At 51.0% G+C, this 22,335-nt stretch overlaps 1 protein-coding gene across 1 annotated transcript; it reads left to right on the top strand.

The window, feature by feature from the left end:
- Positions 1 to 19,085: 19,085 nt before the first annotated feature.
- On the top strand, positions 19,086 to 20,600 carry LOC144103449 (solute carrier family 22 member 13-like). The gene has a single exon (XM_077636164.1). It carries the CDS (start codon positions 19,086 to 19,088, stop codon positions 20,598 to 20,600), a length of 1,515 nt encoding a protein of 504 aa, XP_077492290.1.
- Positions 20,601 to 22,335: the final 1,735 nt, after the last annotated feature.

The raw sequence follows: 22,335 nt of genomic DNA on the forward strand, positions 1-22,335 counted from the left end.
AGCCTTTTCGGCTAACTTGCTGCTGAGCCTGTATGGCTTATTATTTTGTCATTAGCGTGTTTAACAGCAAGCTCGTCTGGGAACGAATTTTAAAGCTCCTCTGCATGCGTGCATATGGATGATTCATGTGGACGCCCATCAAACCTAGAAGGAGCTCCTCCATGTCAACGGCACCTCCTTGCGAGCGAGGAGCGCATACCATTCAGCGCGCGTGTCGCCGCTGTATGTGTCGACTAGGCTCCTAAGAGGGCGCCCTTCGTGGACCTTATTTGGAATAAATGCACTTGTGTAACGGCAGTCGACGCAACTAAAGGCTGTCCACGCAATACAAATACGGGGGGATAAATTTGCAGTCCAGCGAGCGGCACCGAATACGCGAACGATCGTGCAACTCGTACTAACGCGCGCGGTCCAATATTGAATTACCCGGAGCCAGTGACCCGTTGAGAAAAGAAGTGGCGAAAAAAGCCGACAACCACGAATTCCTTCCCTACACGCATTTAGCGACAGCTTTAGCTTAAAAGCACGAGTTTTAAGTGCGATCTGGTCCCACCTTTTGTAGTTTATGCGTGCCTACGTTGCGAGAGCAAAGTGTTCCCATTAGGCTGGCGAGGGGCGTCTGCTATTGAACCTCCACTTTCCGTTTCTTGCCTGCGCCACTAGGTGCCGCGTGGATTGGAGAACTGGCGAATAGTGTTTCTGTCTAGCTATTGATTTCGTAGACTTGCAGCCACTGGCATCTGGAGTGGTGCGCAGAAACTAGGCGGCTTTGGTCACGGCCACCTGGATCGGCGCGCGAGCCCCGCCGCGCACGCGCGTGATCGAGGCGGCCGTGCCTTTATTGCAGTCGAGCTCACTTTCCGCTCTGTTGCTAGATGGCTCTACTGGAAAAAATATCTCTCTGGTGAGCGCTCGTGAAAGACAGCATTTGCTACTGTAGTATGGTGCCTTCGACTGGTTCTTTAGATCGCACTAGAGCGCTCTGAGAGGCGACCGCACATTCGGCGGGTCGAAACCGGCCGCTCTGACTACATTCGGCTAGTTCCTTCTGAGCGCTCGCCTCCAGCTCAGAGCGCTCCGACGCGCTCCGAGAAAAACGTCGGAGCTGCTCCGTAATGAGTCCACGTGACAGAGCCACTTCCGCCATTTCGCGAAAGCGGTGCGAGGCCTCAGCGTCTCCTACGCGAAGGCAGAAGCAAGTGTAGGCTTTTGACGCAGTCAAACAGTTAATGTAGCGTCCTTGCTGCGTTGTTTTGCGGGTGGCGCGCTGTGTGAGGCAAAATGTTCAAGAGACGCCGGATAAGTACTCCAGGAACGCGGTCTGTGTTGCTGTCACATGACAACAGCGATTCAAGCAGCAGCTCAGACGAGGACGACAGAGTTATCCACTAGGCGATGTTCGAAAAATGAGCTTCCCGTGGGACGGAAAGCCGGGGTAACGACGGAAACAGACTACGCGGCGACCGCGATGCAGACTGTGTGCGACACATGCTGCTGCTGTTGACACCAGCAACCACGAGCAGCGGTGCCGCGTTGGGGTTCCGGAAGCTGCGTCCTCCTTCTGCTTCCTGTTCTTCCGCTCTAAACACTCGCTCACCATTCGGCTTTACTAGTCTCGCTACGCTCTGAGAGCAAGAACCGCTCCCATTCTGCCAAATCCAAACCGGATCACGGGAGCGCCCAGTCGAAGACACCATTAGGCGGAGTGACGGAACGCTCACTCTCAGTAAGGTGGCGCCTCTGCAGTCTTAGAGCGATGCGCTTGCTGCTGCTTGCTGCTCCTAGTCTCTGAATGCACTCCTTCTTGGGTTTCCTTCCGTAGAGGCTTCATTGCCTCGCCTACTTCCATAGAATGGGACGAAATCCGTCCGAATTCGCGTACCATTGTGCAGTCCCCAGTGTTTACGTCAGTGGACGTATACTGTTGTTCGCGCACACTAGTTTAGTGTCGTGTTTTCAGAGCCGGAGGCCTAATCTTACTTGTAGCTCTTTCTATAGCTGACCAAGGCAGTGCTTCCTGGTGTAAAGTGCTGGCCTCACGGACTGAACGAAAGTTTCTGTTTTGCTCTCTGTCGCCAGTTTGCTGCAGAGGCGCCAAGGAATGTACGTCGGCAGGGAGGTCTTTGTGTGTGACGTTCTGGAACAGAATAACTATCTTCAGTGTTTTTGTCGAGACATAGGGATGTCGACGCTTCGGGTTGGATGGTCTGGTACATTGAAATTGCCTTCAGTCTTTTCATTTACGGTTTCAAGTCTGCAACTTTCCGTGACATGAAAGTATGCTGTCGGCCTGTCGGACTTGCCTACCACGTGTTCGCTGAATATTCGGCAAGCTAAGACTACGGCAAAGGCCAGTGATTAGCGTGTCGAATCATCGGTCCTAACGAAAAGGAAGAAGCGTCTGCTCTTGTCTATTCCGATCGACAGCAAACTCCTTGTGCTGGGCAAGATAAGAGCAATTTCTTCGTCTTCACAAACGGCTGGTTTTCGAGAACGCGTCATACGAAGTAGTGCTTCATTCCTTTAACTGCAAAGAGTGGCTGGAATACTTCAGCAGGACACGTCCAAATATGCGCAGAAGGCAGGGTCGGCCACCATTTGAGGAGCTGTTTATAGTTCCTTCGTTTGGCAGGAAAAAAGAAAATTTCCGCCAAAGTATAAGTTAGGTGGCATTCGAAGAACTCTCGGCGATTTCGGAGCGGTTAAAGACGTCACCTATATGCGAAGGACAAACGTTACAGGTTCTGAAGAAGTGCAGTCTATACTCCATCTCATAAGTTTCTTGCACCTCTGGAAGCTAGAGACCTCCTGAGCCAGTCAGGAGAGTGCGTTAAAGTACTTCCTTGGCGCCTTGCCGCGTGCTTGTCTGCTCGCAGCGTATGAGGAGATGACTGGAAAAGGGTATAAATACACGCTGTCTGCGTGCTAAGCACTGATGGAACATTGGGCAGTTTTAGAGTACTGTATACGCGCTTATTTACGCTAAACGCGAGCGCTATACGTGACGTTACGCTAGTTGGTCACATGTGCAAGTTGAGACGCAACGATTACTTAAGCCTGACGGTGCCCCCTCGCTTTCAGAACGTAAACCGTTCTTTTCAACAAACGGACGCTCTTTCAGAACGGTCATTAAAAAATAAAGCAAACGTATCGCTTGCGGATTCTGCTGTCGGTCATCATCACCATCATCGTCGGCCTGACTACACCCACCGCAGGGAAAAGGCCACTCCCATGTCTCTCCAATTAACCGTGTCCTTTGCCAGCTGCGCCCACCCAATGCCTGCAAACTTCCTAATCTCATCCGCCCACCTAACCTTCTGCCATCCCCTGCTACGTTTGCCTTCGCTTGGTATCCACTCCGTTACCCTTGAGGACGAGAAACCAGTGGTTATCTTGCCTTCGTAGTACATGCCCTGCCCAAGCCCATTTCTTCCTCTTGATTTCGACTAGGATGTCATTACACGCGTTTGTTCCCACACCCACTCTGCCCGCTTCCGGTCTCTTAACGTTATAACTAACATTTTCCTTTGCATGGCTCGCTGTGCTGTCCTTAACTTACGCTGAACCTTTTTCGTTAGCCTCCACGTTTCTGCCCCGTAGGTGAGATCCGGTAATATACAGCTGTTGTACACTTTTCCCTTGAGGGATATTGGTAACCTGCTATTCATGATCTGAGAAAACCTGCCATATGATCTCCACCCCATTCTTATCCTTCTAGTTATTTCCGTCTCATGATCCGGATCAGCTGTCATTACCTGCCCTAAGTAGACGTATTCTTTTACTGCTTCCAGCACCTCATTGCGAATTGTAAACTGCAGTTCCCTTGCTAGACATTTGAACATTACTTTGGTTTTCTGCACGCTAATTTTTAGACCCACCGTACTGCTCTGCCTGTCTAACTCATTGATCATGATTTGCAGTTCACCTCCTGAGTGACTCAGCAAGGTAATGCCAACAGCGAATCGCAGATTATTTAAGTATTCTCCATTAACCAATATGCCCCCCCCTTATGTAATGCCTTCGGGCCTTTAAGGGATCAATAAATGAAAAATCCCCAACTGTTCCCAAATCAGGCCTCGGAATACCTCCAGCAAACGTGCTGTGAATAGCATTGGCGAGAGAGTGTCTCCTTTCCTGGTTTCCTTCCTTATTGGAATTTTATCGCTGACTTTATGAAGGACTATGGTAGCTTTACAGTTCTTATATATATCTTCCAGTACTTTTACATAAGGCTCATCTACACCCTGATTCCACAATGCCTGTATGACTGCTGAGGTTTCCACTGAGTCGAATGCTTTCTCATAATCAACGAAAACTATATACAGGGGTTGGTTTTATTCTACGCATTTCTCTATCATCTGATTGATAGTGTGAATATGATCTATTGCGGAATATCCTTTACGAAAGCCTGCCTGACCATTTGGTTGATTAAAGTCTAAGGTTGCCCTTACTCTATTATCGATTACCTTGGTAAATACCTTACAGGCAACGGACAGTGAGTTGGTCGGTCTGTAATTTTTCAAGTCGTTGGCGTCTCCTTTCTAGTGAGTTAAGATTATATTTGCGTTCTTCCAAGCTTCTGGTACGGTCATAAGGTATTGCGTATACAGGGTGGCCAGTTTTCTAGCAGAATCTGCTCTTTGTGTTTCAACAGATCTGCTGTTGCCAGATCCTCACCAACTGCTTATCCCCTTTGCATTGCTCCTAAGGCTTTCTTTATTTCCTCTTTAGTTACGGGCGGGATGACGGATTGCTGTATGCTACTGTATCTATCATTAACGATCTGATTACATTGGCAACTGTATTGATTTGTGTAGAACTTTTCGGCTACGTTAACTATCTTATCCATATTGCTAATGACATCGCCCTCCTTATCTCTTAACGCATTCATCCGGTTTTCACCTAAGGCTAATTTCCTCCTCACCGCTTTTAGGCTACCTCCATTATTTAGAGCATGCTTGATTCTCTCTATATTAAACTTCCGTATGTCGGCTACCATGCGCTTATTTATTAACTTCGATAGCTCTGCTAGTTCAGTTCTGTCTGTAGGGTTCGACGCCCTCATGCTTTGACGTTTCTTAATAAGATCTTTCGTCTCCTGAGATAGCTGGCCGGTATCCTGTCGAACCGCCCTACCGCCTATACTTCTACTGCGCACTCCTTAATGATAGCTGTCAGATTATCGTTCATTGTATCAACATTAAGATCGTCTTCCGCAGTTAAAGCGGAATATCTGTTCTGCAGGGATATCCTAAATTCCTATTTTCCCTTTTACCGCTAGCTCGTTAATGGACTTCCTCTTCCCTAGCTTCTTCCTTTTCCACTTCAAGTCTAAGCTAATTCGAGACCTTACCATTCTGTGGTCGCTACAGCGCACCTTTCCGAGGACCTCCACAACACTATGCTATTTACTATTGTCACATATATTAGGGAGCCTAAATTAAATTTTAAAGGAAAGAGGTGTGAAGAAGAGGACGTGGATTAACCAAAGAATAAAGAAGAGGAAGAAGAAGCATTCGGTGAGGTGGAGGGAGATGATTGGTGGAGAAAATGACGACAAGGCTTACGTGGACTAACACCGAGGCTATAAAAGGGCGAGTGAGAGCGATGCACAGGAAGGAACAGCAGAGATGCGGAGGCTCCGGCAGGTCAGGGACACATCGGCTGGAAGATAGCGACGCCAGCTACTGCTCTGGTGAGCTCGCGTTCTACGGCTTCGCACTGTGGACTTCCTGCCGTGCCTGAGCCCTTTCCGGGGAGTCAACGGAGAACGCGACCACCTGTTACGGCCAGGGGTGCCTCCAGCGCTGTTGCCACCCATCCGGGTGGTGCCCCCAACGCCAACAACACCAGCATCACCTCCACGGGCGCTTGGACCGGGAGCTTATACGACGCAGCCAGCGACGCCGCCAGCAACGCCAGCCCAAGCACGCCGAACGCCGCCTCGACGCCGGCTACGGGATCCATATAACGCCGCAGCCGCACCGAACCAACCGTGAGCACGAACGCCGACCGCTAATAGTAGAACGCTAGTAGTAGACGCTGGTAGCAGTGTCCCCGGGTCGTGTGTATTTATAGTATTTGTGTTTTGTGTTAGTTTTATTAGTTTTATGTTCTAGTGTGTGTGTGTCACGTAGGGTGTATTAAATGCGCGTTTGTGTGGGTACACCTGTCGCCTTGTCCATTCTTTCGACCCGAGTGTTCTCCGGGGAGGTCCGTGACAACTATACTATACTACATACTATGTTCTATAGGTGAGATGAGACAAAAAGAAAGCCCGATGACCTATTTACGACCAGTGAGTACACTGAAGTACTAAATTACAACGACTAATTTACTCCGAAGCGACGTGTCTTGTTTCGAAGTGCGCCACCATGTTTAAAAAGCTCTTCTGTCATGGGTTTAGGACAAAATGGCCCCAGAAGATGTGGCTCATGAAAAAAAAAGTCCCCTGAATTAGTCTGTTCAGGAAGCGGCCAATAGGAAAAGTTGTCGCCTAGTGAGAAATTACCCACAGAATGAATTCTTTGGGAACCTGCCCAACAAAAAGTTTCCCTCTTTATTACACTCGTAGTTTACTTTGAGAATAGATAAAAGCATTGGGTATTTTGCAGAACCAGACCGCACTATGGTCATTATGTGCAGGTCATGCTAACGACAGCCACACCATAAAGAACTTCCGCCAGTGAATTCTGTGAGCGCCAATCCATCCATCCGTCCTTTCATCTGTGCGTCAGTCCGTCTTTCCGTCAGTCCGACCGTCCGTCCGTCCGTCCGTCCGTCCGTCCGTCCATCCATCCATCCATCCATCCATCCATCCATCCATCCATCCATCCATCCATCCATCCATCCATCCATCCATCCATCCATCCATCCATCCATCCATCCATCCATCCCCGCATCTCTCTCGGCGCATGAGTTTTTCGCACGCGGGCCGTCGGCTAGCTTCTGCAGACAGGCGACGGCGGTCTGCCTTTTCATCGCGTCACCGGAAGCAGCGCTCACCAGCGTGCCCGTCTTCTAGCGGTTCCCCTGCTGCCTCCCAACTTCAAAATGATGCGACGGTCCCTCCTGGCATCTCCGACAACCGGCAGTCCTCACTGCGCCGCTGTCTAGCAGAGGTGCGGTAATGGCCTCCCGCCGCTCGCCCGGCTTTTTCGCTGTACGGAAGCCATCTTGCGCACCCTTATTCGCGCAGCCCCCAGCCGTTCGAGCGCAAGCTCCCGCTCGCAGCTTCTCTTGCTCACATCACTGGGCTATCGAGGACTTCGTAGCTACGTATTCACGGAAGCTTTCCCGCGCACCTCGGCGTGTCCACACCATTCCTTTTGGAGCTGATGCAGCGGCTGCGCATCGGAAGTCCTTTGCGCATGTTCACTGCCCTACTGATGTCGCTGTTCGAGGCGGCGTTCGCGGCTGCGGAGTTCTTGGCAATGGGCAGCACCTAGCACGCACTCTGCATTCCTCAGCGCCTCGGACGACTGCAGCGTGTTGTTGGTGGCAGCGTGGCCGTCCACGACGGTCATAGGCCGGAGGGACCTTCGGAGCCCCACCCCCCCTCTAGCTGCGAGTGCCCATGGATTAGCTTGCTGTATACTACTTCGCCATCGCGCAGCTTCCTGTCGCAGCGGTATAATTTGTGTTGTGTTCGCATCGCTAGTGACTCGCCCCTTGATTACGTGTGTCTTGATCTCGCCTCCCACGCCGGACTGTGCCGCACGCGGAGTTTGCTGCAGGCACCATGGGTGCGGCGCGCCACGGCCCCTACAACGTAGGGCCCTACCGTCTGGCTTCAAGCAGTCTCATCTCCATACTTCGTCACAAAGAATAAAACTCTCAGGATCGTTACCACAGTGTAACGCGTATGTTTGCGCATTCACTGTGCTGTGAAAAGGCGCAGGACAGAAGGCTTCGTTGAATTCATGTTTGCTGTGGTTGAAGCCTTCTATTTCATCCCGTTGGCAACGTCGTCAAGTTAAATTGGTTTAGGCAATTTTTTTTGTTTTTCGCCTTGTAGACCAGAAATTATTTTTCTGTTTTGATAACACATCGCTCAAGCATACTCCGGTCGCTCATGCGAGTCTCTAGAAAAGGGGGGGGGGGTAAACTTGTGGATAACACGTGACCTGAAACCGAGAATCTGCAGCGTACGCCCGTCTCGTCTCTGCTTTTGGTCACCCAGTTGCTCTTTACATGCGTTTGCTTTTGCGTGTATGTTGTTTTGTAGCCCTTAGAATGTTTGCTCAAGGTGGATCAACTTTCTGCCTGATTTATATCTTTCTTGCTTCATTTTTCAGATCTCTCAAAGCTGGAGAAAAAGTGGACATCATTATAAGCTGATGGCGTAGTGCTACATACATTGAGCTATTAATGATGCACACAATGCTTCTTCGGTTTGTATTCATTTAAGTGGAAAGAGCACAGCTAGTAGGCTGAAATGAGTTCTGTACGGCGCTGCTATTTGCTCTTATATGGGGAGAGTCGGATGACCTTTTGAATTCATATTTCCTTTGTGCGTAAAATGCTAGGACATTTCATGTAAAACAGTTGAGTGCAGAACGGCCGAGCCAGTACGCATTTACACGAGTGGACAGATGTATGAATGTAAGTATCAGGTCTGTGTGCATACTGAACGCTGCATAAAAATGGAGGAATTATTCTATTGAACCAGAGCCAAGAAATCGCGCACAAACATTTTGTGGCTTTGCCTGGGACGCTCAATATTTTGGACACTGCTAGTTCCGGGGACGTTTTTGGAAGTGTTCGTGAAAAATGAGCACCTCCGGCTTAGTCTGATGGATGGCCTGATGGATGGTGCGGAAGCAGCCACCTGCGAAAAAACTGTCATCTTCAGTGTGACGCACATATAGCCTTTAAAGTGAGCACTAAGGTAAACAGTTGGAAGAAATGGTTGGGAGATGAGGCTTTAGAGCTAGGGCTTTAGCACAGACTACCGAAGCAGTGATAGCATGAAAAACCGAGAAAAAGAGAGAGAAATACAGAGAGAGAAAATAGTTAGAACAAAGGCAAGAAGGTGAACCAGAAGGGTATTCCGGTAGCTTACCGTTCAGGGGGGTAAAAGAAAAGGCGCGACAAAGGAAAACAGAAGTACAATACGGTTTGCACTTAATACACCAAGCTGAGATAAAGGCGCTGAATGTCAGGCCACCGCAGGAAAGGCCTGCACATCTTGAGGGCTGCAGAGCGCTATGACCTCAGAACAACGCCGCGTTCGGCCTTCACCGCCAAACACAGACCTTTCACACGGCACGCACACTCTCCACCATGGAGCAAAGCTGCTTGCCGTTGCGATTGATAATGTCGACTGTGAAGACATCCCGACTTCCCGGAAAGATGTGGCTGGGGGTGCAATCGTACTTGCTACTGAATTGCTGCAAGGGCCGGAATGATTGCCATCCAACCGCTGCAGTGCATTTCGTGCAGCTGGCATGTGCAAGCTAGAAGCAGCACACGCATGATATTCACAAGCGTATTCATTATGGCAATAACTTGCTTACATTCAATGTGAACTGGTCCCTGGGCTTCTGCCCGACCATCAGCAGGCCCAGGGCAATGGGTGCGCGTAGCCTGCTCAGTCACTGAAGGTTTTCAGTGCTTCGGTAGCGATGGCGAAGTAGCTTGCGGGTCACGGCCTTTGACCGGAGTTTGGCCTGGTGGTGCTTAATTAGTAGTGTGACATTCCTTGTGTGCTACGAGGTACCTTCCTTGTGTGTGCATCGAGTTGGGGCTTAAGGCCGCCCCTCTTTTCCAGCTGCATACCTTTGCAGAAAGCAGGACGCCGGCACACGCGGAAACCGAGAGCCCCCGAGTACATACGGGGAACGAAAATTGTCGCTTGACGCACGGACCCCCTCCCCCCCCCCCCCTTTGTCGTGGGCTATCGCCGGGAAGGCACCCACAGCTTCCCGCCGTGCCTCGTGAACAAAAGCGCATTCCCAGAAGGGCCGTGACGGACACCTGTCAGACAGGCAGTACTCGCCAAGAATGTGGGAAAACAGGGGCGACCCTTAATCTGGTTTCCCGGAGCGACAGACGAACCCCTTCATGATTATTAGCTGTGTCCCGCCGTCGGTAGCGCGGCAGCATCGAGGGCGCTTTCGCCCCCTCCTCTGTTGCTGACGAACGACGCGGACCGATGGTGGGTGGCGGTATGCATGCCTGAGGCAAGGATTAGCTCTGAAGGGAGAGCCTGTGGATACTCTCACTTGAGAGAGAGTGGTGACGTTTTTGTTGTTTATTTAGTTTGTATTGTTAACAAGAATCTGGGTTCGAGGCTAAGCCCAACCCAAGGGGTTGTCCCCATCTCGCATGTTATTTTTCATTGGAGAATTGATGCTTTGGGCGGGCCACTGAAAATGACCGCCCTTAGTCCTTTGTTAATCAAGTGCTTAAAAGCGCATGTAAACGGATGCAGTCGAGTCCAGTCTGAGCTGGGGCTCCATGCTTAGCATGTAATGTGATGCTACTTAGGCACTAACCTGCCCGGTCGATGAGTAAAGTAGTGCAAAGTTTGTTCTTTTGTAAATTCAGTTCTGCTTTTTCCAGTTTACCTCTCTGTATATGTATGTTGTAAAATTATGCTCTGCTGTCATCATCTACAAGCTCGCCTCCTGTTCATCTTCCAAGCCGAACGACACTAGAGGAAGGGTTTGTGAACCATCCTCGAAGAAATGGACGCCTACTGAAATTCTACTGCATACACGCTCAGGACGACATCGTTCGCCAAGAGGGCCTTCAGCGCCGAAGCCCGACGGCGTGCAGCTTCTGCCAGCAACCGCTCGAGCCCAACTCCGGAGCCACTCCATCGCCCCCATGAAGTCGTCGGCACGTAAGCTCGGACGCCCCAGCCTTTGATGTATAATCTTAATCATGTGTAATTATTGAATATACCTGTTTGTTTAAACTGAGCCATACGGTGTCTCTTTGCCTCTCCGTCCCGTGTGGACCTGCGCATTATGGGGGTCATCACACTGGTGTCAGAAGTGGGGTCTCAAAAGCAAATGTCCTCTGAATGCTGTGACATTCATGACTTCAAAATTGTAATCAAAAGGGAATCACGGGACTGATTGTGGGACTTTTACCCCCATTTGAGAGGCTTGAGGCACTGGAGGGCTTGAAAAAAAAAATGACTGTATCTGAGGGAGCTCCCACTCCACAGCCGTCGCTCGGAGCAAGCATGCTGGCATTAGGAAGCGTCATTCCGACGTTTACGGGAGATAAGACAGGGGTTCCAATCTGCGATTTCTTTTCCATGCTAGAAGAGATTGGGAAAATGGGGGGATGGTCCGATGCTCAAATGCTGGGAATGGCGAGGTGTAAGATAGCAGGAGCTGCTCATGATTTTGCATGGCGAGACGAAAAAGTAAAATCCACAAAATCATTTGCGGAATTTAAGAAGCTCGCGTTTGAGCATTTCGACACTGAACCACGTCACGTGCGGGTACAGAGGTTCCGTGACGCCGGACAGATGGTAGGGGAGGACGTGCGAACATTTGCGTCGCGGCTTCAGCGCCTAGCACGCGATACGTTAAGCAGGGAGGAGGAAGGAGACCAGCTAAGGAAGAAATACGCGGATGATCTACTTAAAGAGGAAATGACCGCTTTGTTCGTGGCTGGTCTGCAAGACCCCGTGCGCCGGTTCGTGCTCTCGCGCAAGCCGAGCAATTTCGACCAAGCCGTGGAGGCCGCATTGGATGAGGAACAAAATGAGGCGTTAACGACAGCCGCAGCGAGAGTACGCGTCATAGAGAGAGCGGTGCTCAACCCTGAGGTTGCTCTCTTGACAGAGCGGTTAGATCGCTTAGAACAGCTGCTATCTCAGCAGGTAGAATGCCAGGTTGAAGCGCGCGCTCAACAGCGCCCATTCGCTGGAAACCGGAGACCGCCACAAAGCTACAGGCGCGGTATGCGAGATTTTGAAGAAATCGTATGCTTCGCTTGCCAGGGTCGCGGACACATCGCCAGGTTCTGCCAAAACGTGCGCCGTGGGGAGCCACAAAGAGAAGCAGGCGAGACACGCCCTAAGCAAGCCTACAGCGGGGCTCCAGATACCGAGACAAAAAACTAGTTAGTCCTCCCCAGCCTGAGGAGCGTGGGGAGGGAGCAGTAGATGATGAGGTGGTGGTAGTTTGTGTGGCCGACGAGGCATGCCCTGTTGTGCGTTGCAAGTTAAATGGTTGTTGTATGGAATTGTTGATAGATACGGGGTCAAAGGTGACATTGCTTAAGGAGAGCAGTTTTAACACGCTTCGAAGGAAGGGGGACCGCGAGGTGTTGGAAGCGTCTGGTGGTATGGCAACCAAATTTGTAGGCATAACGGGGGATCCTCTTGGCATAAGTGGACTCTACCGCTTACACTTCTCTCTCGGCGGAATTGCATTGGAGCACCCCTGCTACGTATGCCCGGACACGGTGTCTCTGCCAAACGGAGTGTCAGGTATATTAGGGCAGGATTTTTTGAGAAAAGGGAAGGTAGTAGTCTCATTCTCTGAGGAAGAGGTTAATGCGGGCGGCTCAAAAGTTCCGTTTTTGAACAGGAGAGGGGCTGAGATTCGCATTACCGATATTGACACCCGTCAAACAGTGGGATCATTGGAGAAGGTATATTCGCGGGTTGCCGTCCGGCTGGTCGAGGAGGCGGTCGTCCTTCCTTGGTAGGAGCACATTTTGTACGCGTTTGTGCCTTCAGATGTAGAGAGCGGCGCCGTGGGAGTGCTTGAGCCGGTCGACTCTCTCAGCAATGGCCTGAAGGCAGCCGCGTGCCTCGTGACAGTTAATGACGCCCACAGAGTGCCCCTACGGGTGGTTAACTGTAGCCAGCAGCCACTGAGCCTTCCCAAGAACAAAACATTGGCTTTCTTCACCTCTGCGATAGAGCAACGTGAGCCCACCGATACGGTACTCGCAACTGTAGAGCATGCTAGTCCTTCGGCTGCTCCAAAGGTGTCGTTCGATCTTTCTCACGTAAAATCCAGGGAGAGGGAGGCTCTGGCTGGTTTGCTGAACGACTACTCGGAGGTATTCGCCGCGTCCAACCTGGATTTGGGCTGCTGTGGCGTTATAAAGCACAGGATAGAAACCGGCACTTCATCGCCCGTTTACCAGCGTGCGTACAGGATTCCTTACTCACAACGTGAGGAGATGGAGCGGCAGGTGCAGGACCTGATTGATCGCGGCATTGTCGAACACTCAAAGTCACCCTGGGGAGCACCAGCACTATTGGTGGAAAAGCCAGATGGCTCGTATCGATTGGTAGTGGACTACCGCAAACTAAATGCCGTAACTCGCATCGATCCATACCCCATCCCCAATATACAGGAGACGCTTTCTCAGCTGGGCTCTGCCAGGTACTTCACGGTAGTGGACATGGCGGCGGGATTCTGGCAGATAGCAATGGATCCGGCAGATGCCGAGAAAACGGCATTCAACACGCCCTCAGGGCACTATGAATGGAAAAGAATGCCGATGGGTCTGGCCAACAGCCCTGCTGTCTGGCAGAGAACCGCTGATGTTATCCTGGCAGGTCTTCTGGGGAGGCTGTGCTTCGTGTATATGGATGACATTATCATATACAGTGACAGTTTTGATAACCATTTGCGCGATATTGAGCAGGTTTTGGTGCGACTAAGAGCAGCGGGTCTCAAGCTGAAGCCCTCTAAGTGCCAATTCCTCAAAAACGAGGTGAAATACCTCGGGCACGTTGTTTCAGCTGACGGCGTGCGACCGGACCCTGAGAAACTAAGGTGTGTCTCGGATTTTCCATCCCCGACTAGCGTCCGCCAGGTCCGGCAGTTTCTCGGCCTGATCGGTTACTACCGAAGGCACATAGAGGAGTTCGCCAAGCTCGCTAAGCCGCTCACCGCCTTAACAGCCAAAAATGTCGCCTTTCGCTGGGACGAAAACGCGGAGAATGCTTTTGGGGCCCTGAAAAGGAAGCTAATGAGTGCACCGCTGTTGCGCCACCCGGATTTTAGTTTGCCCTTCGTTATGGCCACAGATGCGTCAAAGTTCGCAGTTGGTGCCGTGTATCTCAGGTTATCGAGGGCAAAGAACATCCCGTTGCTTTTGCTAGCCGACAGCTGAGCCCCACAGAGCAAAAGTACGGAGCTACGGAAAGGGAGTGCCTCGCCGTTGTCTGGGCAGTAAAGCACTTCAGATGCTACCTTTACGGCCGCAAATTCAAGCTAGTCACAGACTGCCATCCTCTGAAATGGGTGATGAGTGTCAGGGACCCTAGCTCGCGACTCGCTAGATGGAATCTACACCTGCAGGAATACTGCTTTGAAGTTGAGCACAAGTCAGGAAAGACACATCTGAATGCTGATGCACTCAGCCGCACAGCTGCCGTGGCAGGTATAGATGAGTTTGTCCCCGTAGTCGACCCCGCCGAATTACGCACAGAGCAGTGCAAAGATCCTGACCTGAAGCGAATAATCGAAAGCTTAGAGGGCGCACCGTCTCACCCCGAACAGCTAGGTTATTTCATTGACAAAGACGGCACCCTGTGTCGGCGCACGAGGCCAACCAGGAAAGGGAGATTAGAGAAAACCGCTTGGGAGAGAGTCGTCATACCTCGGTCGTGGACAGAAAGGGTTCTTCGCGCGTTTCACGATGCGCCATGCGCCGGTCATTTTGGCGTAGCGAAGACACGCAGGCGTGTGGAGCGTTTGTACTTTTGGAGTGGCATGCGACAGGATGTTAGAGACTACTGTGCGAAGTGTCATTCCTGTCTCGAAAGAAAAACACCCAAGGGACGAAGACCAGCTCCAATTCAGCCGTTCCCTGAGGTTTCGGCTCCCTTCGAGCGGACAGGTATGGACATAATGGGCCCATTGCCCACGACCACTTCCGGAAACAAGTACATTTTAGTATTTGTCGATCACCTTTCAAAATACGCGGAAGCGGTAGCACTCCCAGATCAGAAGGCAGACACGGTTGCAAGAGCATTTGTCGAACAGATCGTGCTCCGACATGGACCCCCGAGGCAACTCTTGACAGATCGGGGAACGAACTTCGTGTCGCAGCTAATGAGGAGAGTTTGCGAGCTGCTTAAGATCGCTAAGAAGCAGACAACACCGTACCATCCGGCTTGCAACGGCGCGGTGGAGCGACTGAACCAAACCGTGGCCGGGTTCCTGTCGCATTTTGTTTCGCGCGATCAGCGGGACTGGGACTTGTGGCTCCCGTATGCAATGTTTGCCTACAATTCCGCAGCACACGAGAGCACGGGCGAATCGCCATTCTTTCTTCTCTACGGCCGAGACCCGGACCAGCCTAGTGAAGTGCCAGAGGGCCCCCGTCGTGTCCCATACGCTTCACTGGACGACTATAAGGTTGAGCTAGAATCGCGCTTGCAAGTGGCGAGGGACATCGCAAAGGAGGCCTTAAAGAAAGCGGCGAAGCGCAGGAAGGAGGTGCACGATCGCAGTGCTAGAGACGCGCCGTTTAATGTGGGGGACAGCGTGTACATTGAAAACTGCCAAAGGCAGATTGGGCTAGCTCGTAAGTTCCAGACGAAGTGGAGAGGACCGTGCGAGGTTGTCGAGAAGCTTTCTCCGGTAAACTTCAGAGTCCGAGACGTAAACCGGCGCTTGATAAGGATACACGCAAATCGCCTCAAGTCGGCACCGGTTCAGTATTCACGAAATGAGGAAAGGGAAAGCGCGGATTTTGATGGGGACAGAAGTGAAGCGGAGCGCGCAGATAGTTCGCAAGAAACGCCCTCTCCTGCATTTGTTCGGCAGGCGCCAGAGGTGACGGCCAGAATGCCACCGGATTTACTTCATGCATTGCTAGAAGAAGAAGCGCGCGAGGTTGCCGCGCAGATAACGCCAGGAGAGGCTCCTGCCACGAGCCCTCGCGAGTCCCAAAGCAGACAAAGGGTCACAGACTTACTTAGTATGACTCATGAAGGCCGATATCCGCTGCGAAATCGGAAAGCTAAGTCGGACTAATGGCGTAAACAGAGCGGAGTTTTGAACTGGTTAGAATTGTGTAATGCCACAGCTCATAACATTGCTATGTGCTTATGTGTTAAGTTATCGGAGTTGGTAGTTAAACCTTTCTGTCATTAAGTAACACCTTCACAGGAGAGCATGCGGAGCGCATGCAGAACCTGCCCTACTTCCTTTCGTTATCTATATTTTTGTCTGTGCCGTGATCGTGCTAGAAGTGGGAGCTCCTTTATAACTGTGGTAAATTTATTTCGTCCAGTTTGGACTAGAAAGGAGAGGCTTGGGTGCTGAGTTTCATGTTTATCTGTAAAAGAAGATCAGTGCTGCCCCTGGAGACGCCAGTTATGACAGCGGAGGCATATGGTGTTGTGCAGTGGTGTTGAGTGCAGCGAAAAGTGTTTTGTCGGACGCACTGTGCGAGGCGATTCAGAAAGACATGGGGAGCTGCAGGGACTCAAATGTTCAGAGAACATTCTTCTGGAGGGTGAGCGAGTGTGACATTCCTTGTGTGCTACGAGGTACCTTCCTTGTGTGTGCATCGAGTTGGGGCTTAAGGCCGCCCCTCTTTTCCAGCTGCATACCTTTGCAGAAAGCAGGACGCCGGCACACGCGGAAACCGAGAGCCCCCGAGTACATACGGGGAACGAAAATTGTCGCTTGACGCACGGACCCCCTCCCCCCCCCCCCCTTTGTCGTGGGCTATCGCCGGGAAGGCACCCACAGCTTCCCGCCGTGCCTCGTGAACAAAAGCGCATTCCCAGAAGGGCCGTGACGGACACCTGTCAGACAGGCAGTACTCGCCAAGAATGTGGGAAAACAGGGGCGACCCTTAATCTGGTTTCCCGGAGCGACAGACGAACCCCTTCATGATTATTAGCTGTGTCCCGCCGTCGGTAGCGCGGCAGCATCGAGGGCGCTTTCGCCCCCTCCTCTGTTGCTGACGAACGACGCGGACCGATGGTGGGTGGCGGTATGCATGCCTGAGGCAAGGATTAGCTCCGAAGGGAGAGCCTGTGGATAATCTCACTTGAGAGAGAGTGGTGACGTTTTTGTTGTTTATTTAGTTTGTATTGTTAACAAGAATCTGGGTTCGAGGCTAAGCCCAACCCAAGGGGTTGTCCCCATCTCGCATGTTATTTTTCATTGGAGAATTGATGCTTTGGGCGGGCCACTGAAAATGACCGCCCTTAGTCCTTTGTTAATCAAGTGCTTAAAAGCGCATGTAAACGGATGCAGTCGAGTCCAGTCTGAGCTGGGGCTCCATGCTTAGCATGTAATGTGATGCTACTTAGGCACTAACCTGCCCGGTCGATGAGTAAAGTAGTGCAAAGTTTGTTCTTTTGTAAATTCAGTTCTGCTTTTTCCAGTTTAACTCTCTGTATATGTATGTTGTAAAATTATGCTCTGCTGTCATCATCTACAAGCTCGCCTCCTGTTCATCTTCCAAGCCGAACGACACTAGAGGAAGGGTTTGTGAACCATCCTCGAAGAAACGGACGACTACTGAAATTCTACTGCATACACGCTCAGGACGACATCGTTCGCCAAGAGGGCCTTCAGCGCCGAAGCCCGACGGCGTGCAGCTTCTGCCAGCAACCGCTCGAGCCCAACTCCGGAGCCACTCCATCGCCCCCATGAAGTCGTCGGCACGTAAGCTCGGACGCCCCAGCCTTTGATGTATAATCTTAATCATGTGTAATTATTGAATATACCTGTTTGTTTAAACTGAGCCATACGGTGTCTCTTTGCCTCTCCGTCCCGTGTGGACCTGCGCATTATGGGGGTCATCACAGTAGTAGGCTGGGGTCAAGCTTGGCTGCGCAGTACGTGCTTTCTCAGTGCGAGTGCGTGTAGATCGGGCAGGGGTTGCCAACGAACGTCTGCAACAACCGTCCCTTCTTCGTCACTCATGTGGCTTCCGTCCTATAGAGCGGCATGCTGAGGGGAAGGATAAGTTGCATAATTTCCCCAGCCATCCATCCCAATGGCCACTGCACTCTTGGAAGATATTCGACGAGGGTGACGACGTCGTCGCTCCCTAGCGATGGCCTCTCTCCTTAAGATAATACTTATTCTAACGCTAAACCTTCACTCAAATGTCTAGATCGAGTGCTCGCCATCGCTAAGAGACCAAAATATTTTGAATATGCTTTGTGTGCTGCTTGTATTTATTATTTCTGGTTTCTCTTCGACAAATATACTAAGAGCTACACGCATAGTTAAAAAACTAAAGATCCAGTTTTCTTAATAAGCAAGGATGCAAAGTTAGCGATAGTAAGCCCGCTCAGAATGGGGCTGAGAAAAAATTTATAATTACATTTCAATCCGTTTCTGTGAAGCACACCAACCTTGCGCGATGATTTCTTAACAAAAAAAGTTGTTTCGCTCTTATAAGGCGTTGTTGTCTAAATTTCACGCGCTGCGCCGTCGCCACGCGACGGCCTCCTGTACCATCCCAGATATTTCCAGTGTGCGCAAGTCGGTTAATCATGACGAAGATTTAAAGTTGTGTGAAAAACCGATCCTTCCAACGTCCAGTGCATTTTTTTTCTTCTATCGGCTTAATGTGCCTTCCGAACTGTCTTACAGTCAAACACTACCGATTGGTGAAGTACTGCGGCGGCAAGTGCACGTGTGATCCTCATTGCCAAAGCCGATAAGTTTCCTACTCTTCGATAAAAATAAAAGCTATGAAGGGCTATTCAAGCCGCTTAGTCCTAGGTACAACAGCATATGACCACCTTGAGCACGAGGCATTTCATTGGAAGAAGAAGGGTAAGCTTAGAGCGCGCATTAGAAGAAGAAGCTGCTTTCCATACTTCATCGCCCCGAGTGCTCAGCAGAGAATGTAAAATAACTACTGCAAGACATCGCCAGGGATTCCTTTGTACTGAAGCCATGAGTCTCTTCCTTCCTCGTCGGCTGCAAACTCGGGATCTTCTATCGAGCGAAGAATTCGACTGCTACGATGGCTTCGGACAAGGCGTCTTCCAGAGGCGCTTATTGCTCCTGTGCATTCTAGTCATCTGTGTCAAGCACTGTCATGTATACGTTATCCCACTTACACTGCGGGACGTAGACCACTGGTGCAAGCGACCGGAGCATTGGAACATGTCCACGCAAGAATGGAAGGACGTCGCCATTCCTCTGGAAGTGGACGGACACTACAGCAGGTGTCGCCAGTACGCAGACCTCGACAACATCAACGACACCGCAACGGTACCGTGCGTAGCTTGGGAATACGACCAAGAACAGGTAACTACTTCGATAGTAAGCCAGTGGGATCTGGTGTGCCACCGACGGCTCCTGCGCGCTGCTCTTGTGGTATTCAACGGCGCTGGCACAATCATTGTCGGCATCGTAGCTGGATCTGTCGCTGACACCATAGGCCGTAGACCCGTCCTTCTGGCATCCACAGTAACTTTGGTGACATCGACCCTTGCTTTGTGCCTGGTGAGGAGATACGCTCTGTACGTCTTGGTCGAGTTCGTCGCTTCAGGAAGCGCGTCCGCCCTGTACGTCGTAACCAGCGTCCTTTTCTTCGAGATCACGACTCACGAAAACCGGCCGCTGCACTTAGTGATCGCCGGGGCAGTGGGAACCGTCATATCCGGCCTGTGGTTTGCAATCATGGCGCTCCTTAGCATCAACTGGAAGCTGATGCAGGCAATTTTCCTTTTGCCCACGGCATTCTCAGCCGCGGTTTTCTGCGTGGTTGTGGAATCACCACGGTGGCTGGTCGCGAAGGCCCGACTGCGTGAGGCGGAAGACGTCATGCTCGTCGCTGCCGAAACCAACCTATTTCCCTTGCACAACACGGCGTGCCTCTTGGACAAGCTGAAGAACAAAGCCTCCGATACCGGTCAACAAGAGCAGCATGCAGCTTACGTGGAGTTGCTCCAAGGAGTCTCTATTCGTAAGAGAGCGATTGTCATGTACTTCAGCTGCTTTTCTGTGACATTTGTTTTGCGCGTCGTGCTTTCCTCCTCAATAATGCGTCAGTCACGGACGCTGAACTGGATCTCGATGGTGGTCGTCATGGTCAGCTTTGCGGCGATGTTCCTGCTGATAACGAGAGTCACCCTGCTGAAGTTCACCAGCGTCTGCTTCGCGGTGCTTGGCGTTCTGCAGTGCGTGTTGAGCCTCACCGCAACCTCGAATTTGCTCATCGTAAAACAGACCCTTGCCACGTCCTCCAAAGCTCTGGTTTTTGTTGGATACATAGTTCTCGGCGCTTACAGCTTCGAGCTATTGCCAACTGGGGTTCGTGGCGCAGCGGCGGGTTGGACTCACGGATTCGGCGGCGTCGGCGCCACCATGGCCTATCTGGGCATACCGTTGCAGAGGATGGGCCGCGAGGACGTGTCATTCGCCATTGCAGGATCGCTGATGTTTGCATCGCTGCTTGCTCTGCGAACACTGCCTGTGAACACCACGGCTGAATGTGCCAAGACTGCTGTCAGACGAGAATCTGTTTTCAGGGAACAAAACATGGAACGCATGAAGAAGACCCTGGACCAAAGGGAATGCAAGGAAAATCGTGAACCTAGCTGCCAGAGCCGAAGATCCAAGTCTAGTACCGCATCGGAGAAGTCTACAGCGAGCGCTCGCAGCAGGAAACGGTAGCTTGGCGACTTGTCGAGAGATTTCTGTGTCGAACATGACAAATGAACGTTTACTATCCTTTAACTCTGTAAAGAAGTTCGTTTCCCTGAATGTTTCGACTTGCCTACTGACGTTGTGGGACACCATCTGGACATCTACGAGTGCGTGGTTCGTTTGGATCACGCTGATAGTGACGTGGTCGTGAGCACGACTGCCTCTTGTGGTTTCATACTTTTATGAGACCATCTGTGCTGTTCGGCATTTTGTCCAGCGAATAGTTGGCGCCAGTCAGCTGTTTAGGTATCCCACTAGTGCTCAGGATTGTACTGGCATGATCTTGCTAGCGTAAGTTTCATGAAAGTATTGCTGTGCGAACCCACGTATTAATTTTGTACATTTCCGATCGTGTGATTATAATTCTTTTTCACCTCAACTTCAGCTTACCTAAGCCTTTCATTCCAGGCCTTTCTTTTTCTTGGTTGGTTTTGATTTCTTTCAATCCGCAACAAAGTGTGATGACATTTGTGTCACTGTGAAAAGGACTCGTGTTTTCTGTTCAAATCAAACTGCGGAAATCATGTTTTATGTACGCACTGCCTCGAAATGATAGAAGATGCTCTAAAAGAAGATTAGTCCTCGACGAAAATACCTTAGGTAAGATTTATTGCTGCATGAAAATTTTCGAACGCATTGCTGCAGTCTTTTGCATTTTCCCTTAATTTTAACCATCTCCGCGGCATCACTCTCGGCCGCTGGATATTTATTGTCAAGCAGAGGTAAATCGACGATTTTCGTCGCCTACCAGTCGATAATACCATGAACTGCTCGGAAGTACAAGCGTCCATTTGGATGCAGCAACAAGAATTAAGAGGAGGGGGGAAACTGTATTAAACAAAAGGCAGTTGCTTCATCTTATGGGTGGGATCCTTATTCTAGGGCTCAACTGGCGTGAGCTGCCTTCCTGACCTGCTGGATGAGGGCCCATTTGTGCTCCAGGTTATCGCTGACCGCCGGCGCCTCTCACCGCTCAAAATGGTGTATAAGCGTACTACGAGGGGGTGGGTTGCTCCACTATAGTGTGTAAACTAAGCATGGAAAATTTGTTTTTTTTAGGAAAGGAAATGGCACAGTAACTGTCTCGCATATGTCGGTGGACACCCGAACCGCTGTAAGGAAAGGGATAAAGGAGGGAACGAAAGAAGGAAGGAAGAAAGAGCTTCGGTAGTGGAGGTTTCAGGATAATTTCGACCACCTGGCTCATCTCGATTTAGTGGAGACACAAAATGGCGGGGAATGATTACAACATTCGTATACCATGCGAACGCACGGCCCACTAAAGCCATAACCACCGCATTTGTGCCACGTAGAAGACGACGATGAGCGTGCAGTGCCGCGGGACGGTGGTGGTGGTGGTGGTAAACATTTATTATTTACAAGGAGGTGTTTGGGCCCAGGCCCTATGGCCCAGGTCCTCACAATTCTAGGTGGAGCCCCTATTTCGGAGCCCCAATGGCGTCTAGCGCCGCTCGCGCCCTGGCGACCAAGGTCCGTTGGGACTGCAGGTCATGGCAGTTGAGCAGCGCCGCCTCTCAGGCCTCCCTAGAAGGGTGGGAGATGAAGGATTGGGAAGGGTGGGGATTGGAAGGGTAGGCCCAGACCATATGGAAAACGTCCGAGAACGTCGCTCCGCACAGCCTGCAGCCACCATCAAATTCTGAATTGAAGTGTTTCAATGCTGCCGGGCACAGCATTGTAT

The sequence above is a fragment of the Amblyomma americanum genome, chromosome 9 (assembly GCF_052857255.1).
Source record: "Amblyomma americanum isolate KBUSLIRL-KWMA chromosome 9, ASM5285725v1, whole genome shotgun sequence".
Classification (NCBI taxonomy): domain Eukaryota; kingdom Metazoa; phylum Arthropoda; class Arachnida; order Ixodida; family Ixodidae; genus Amblyomma; species Amblyomma americanum.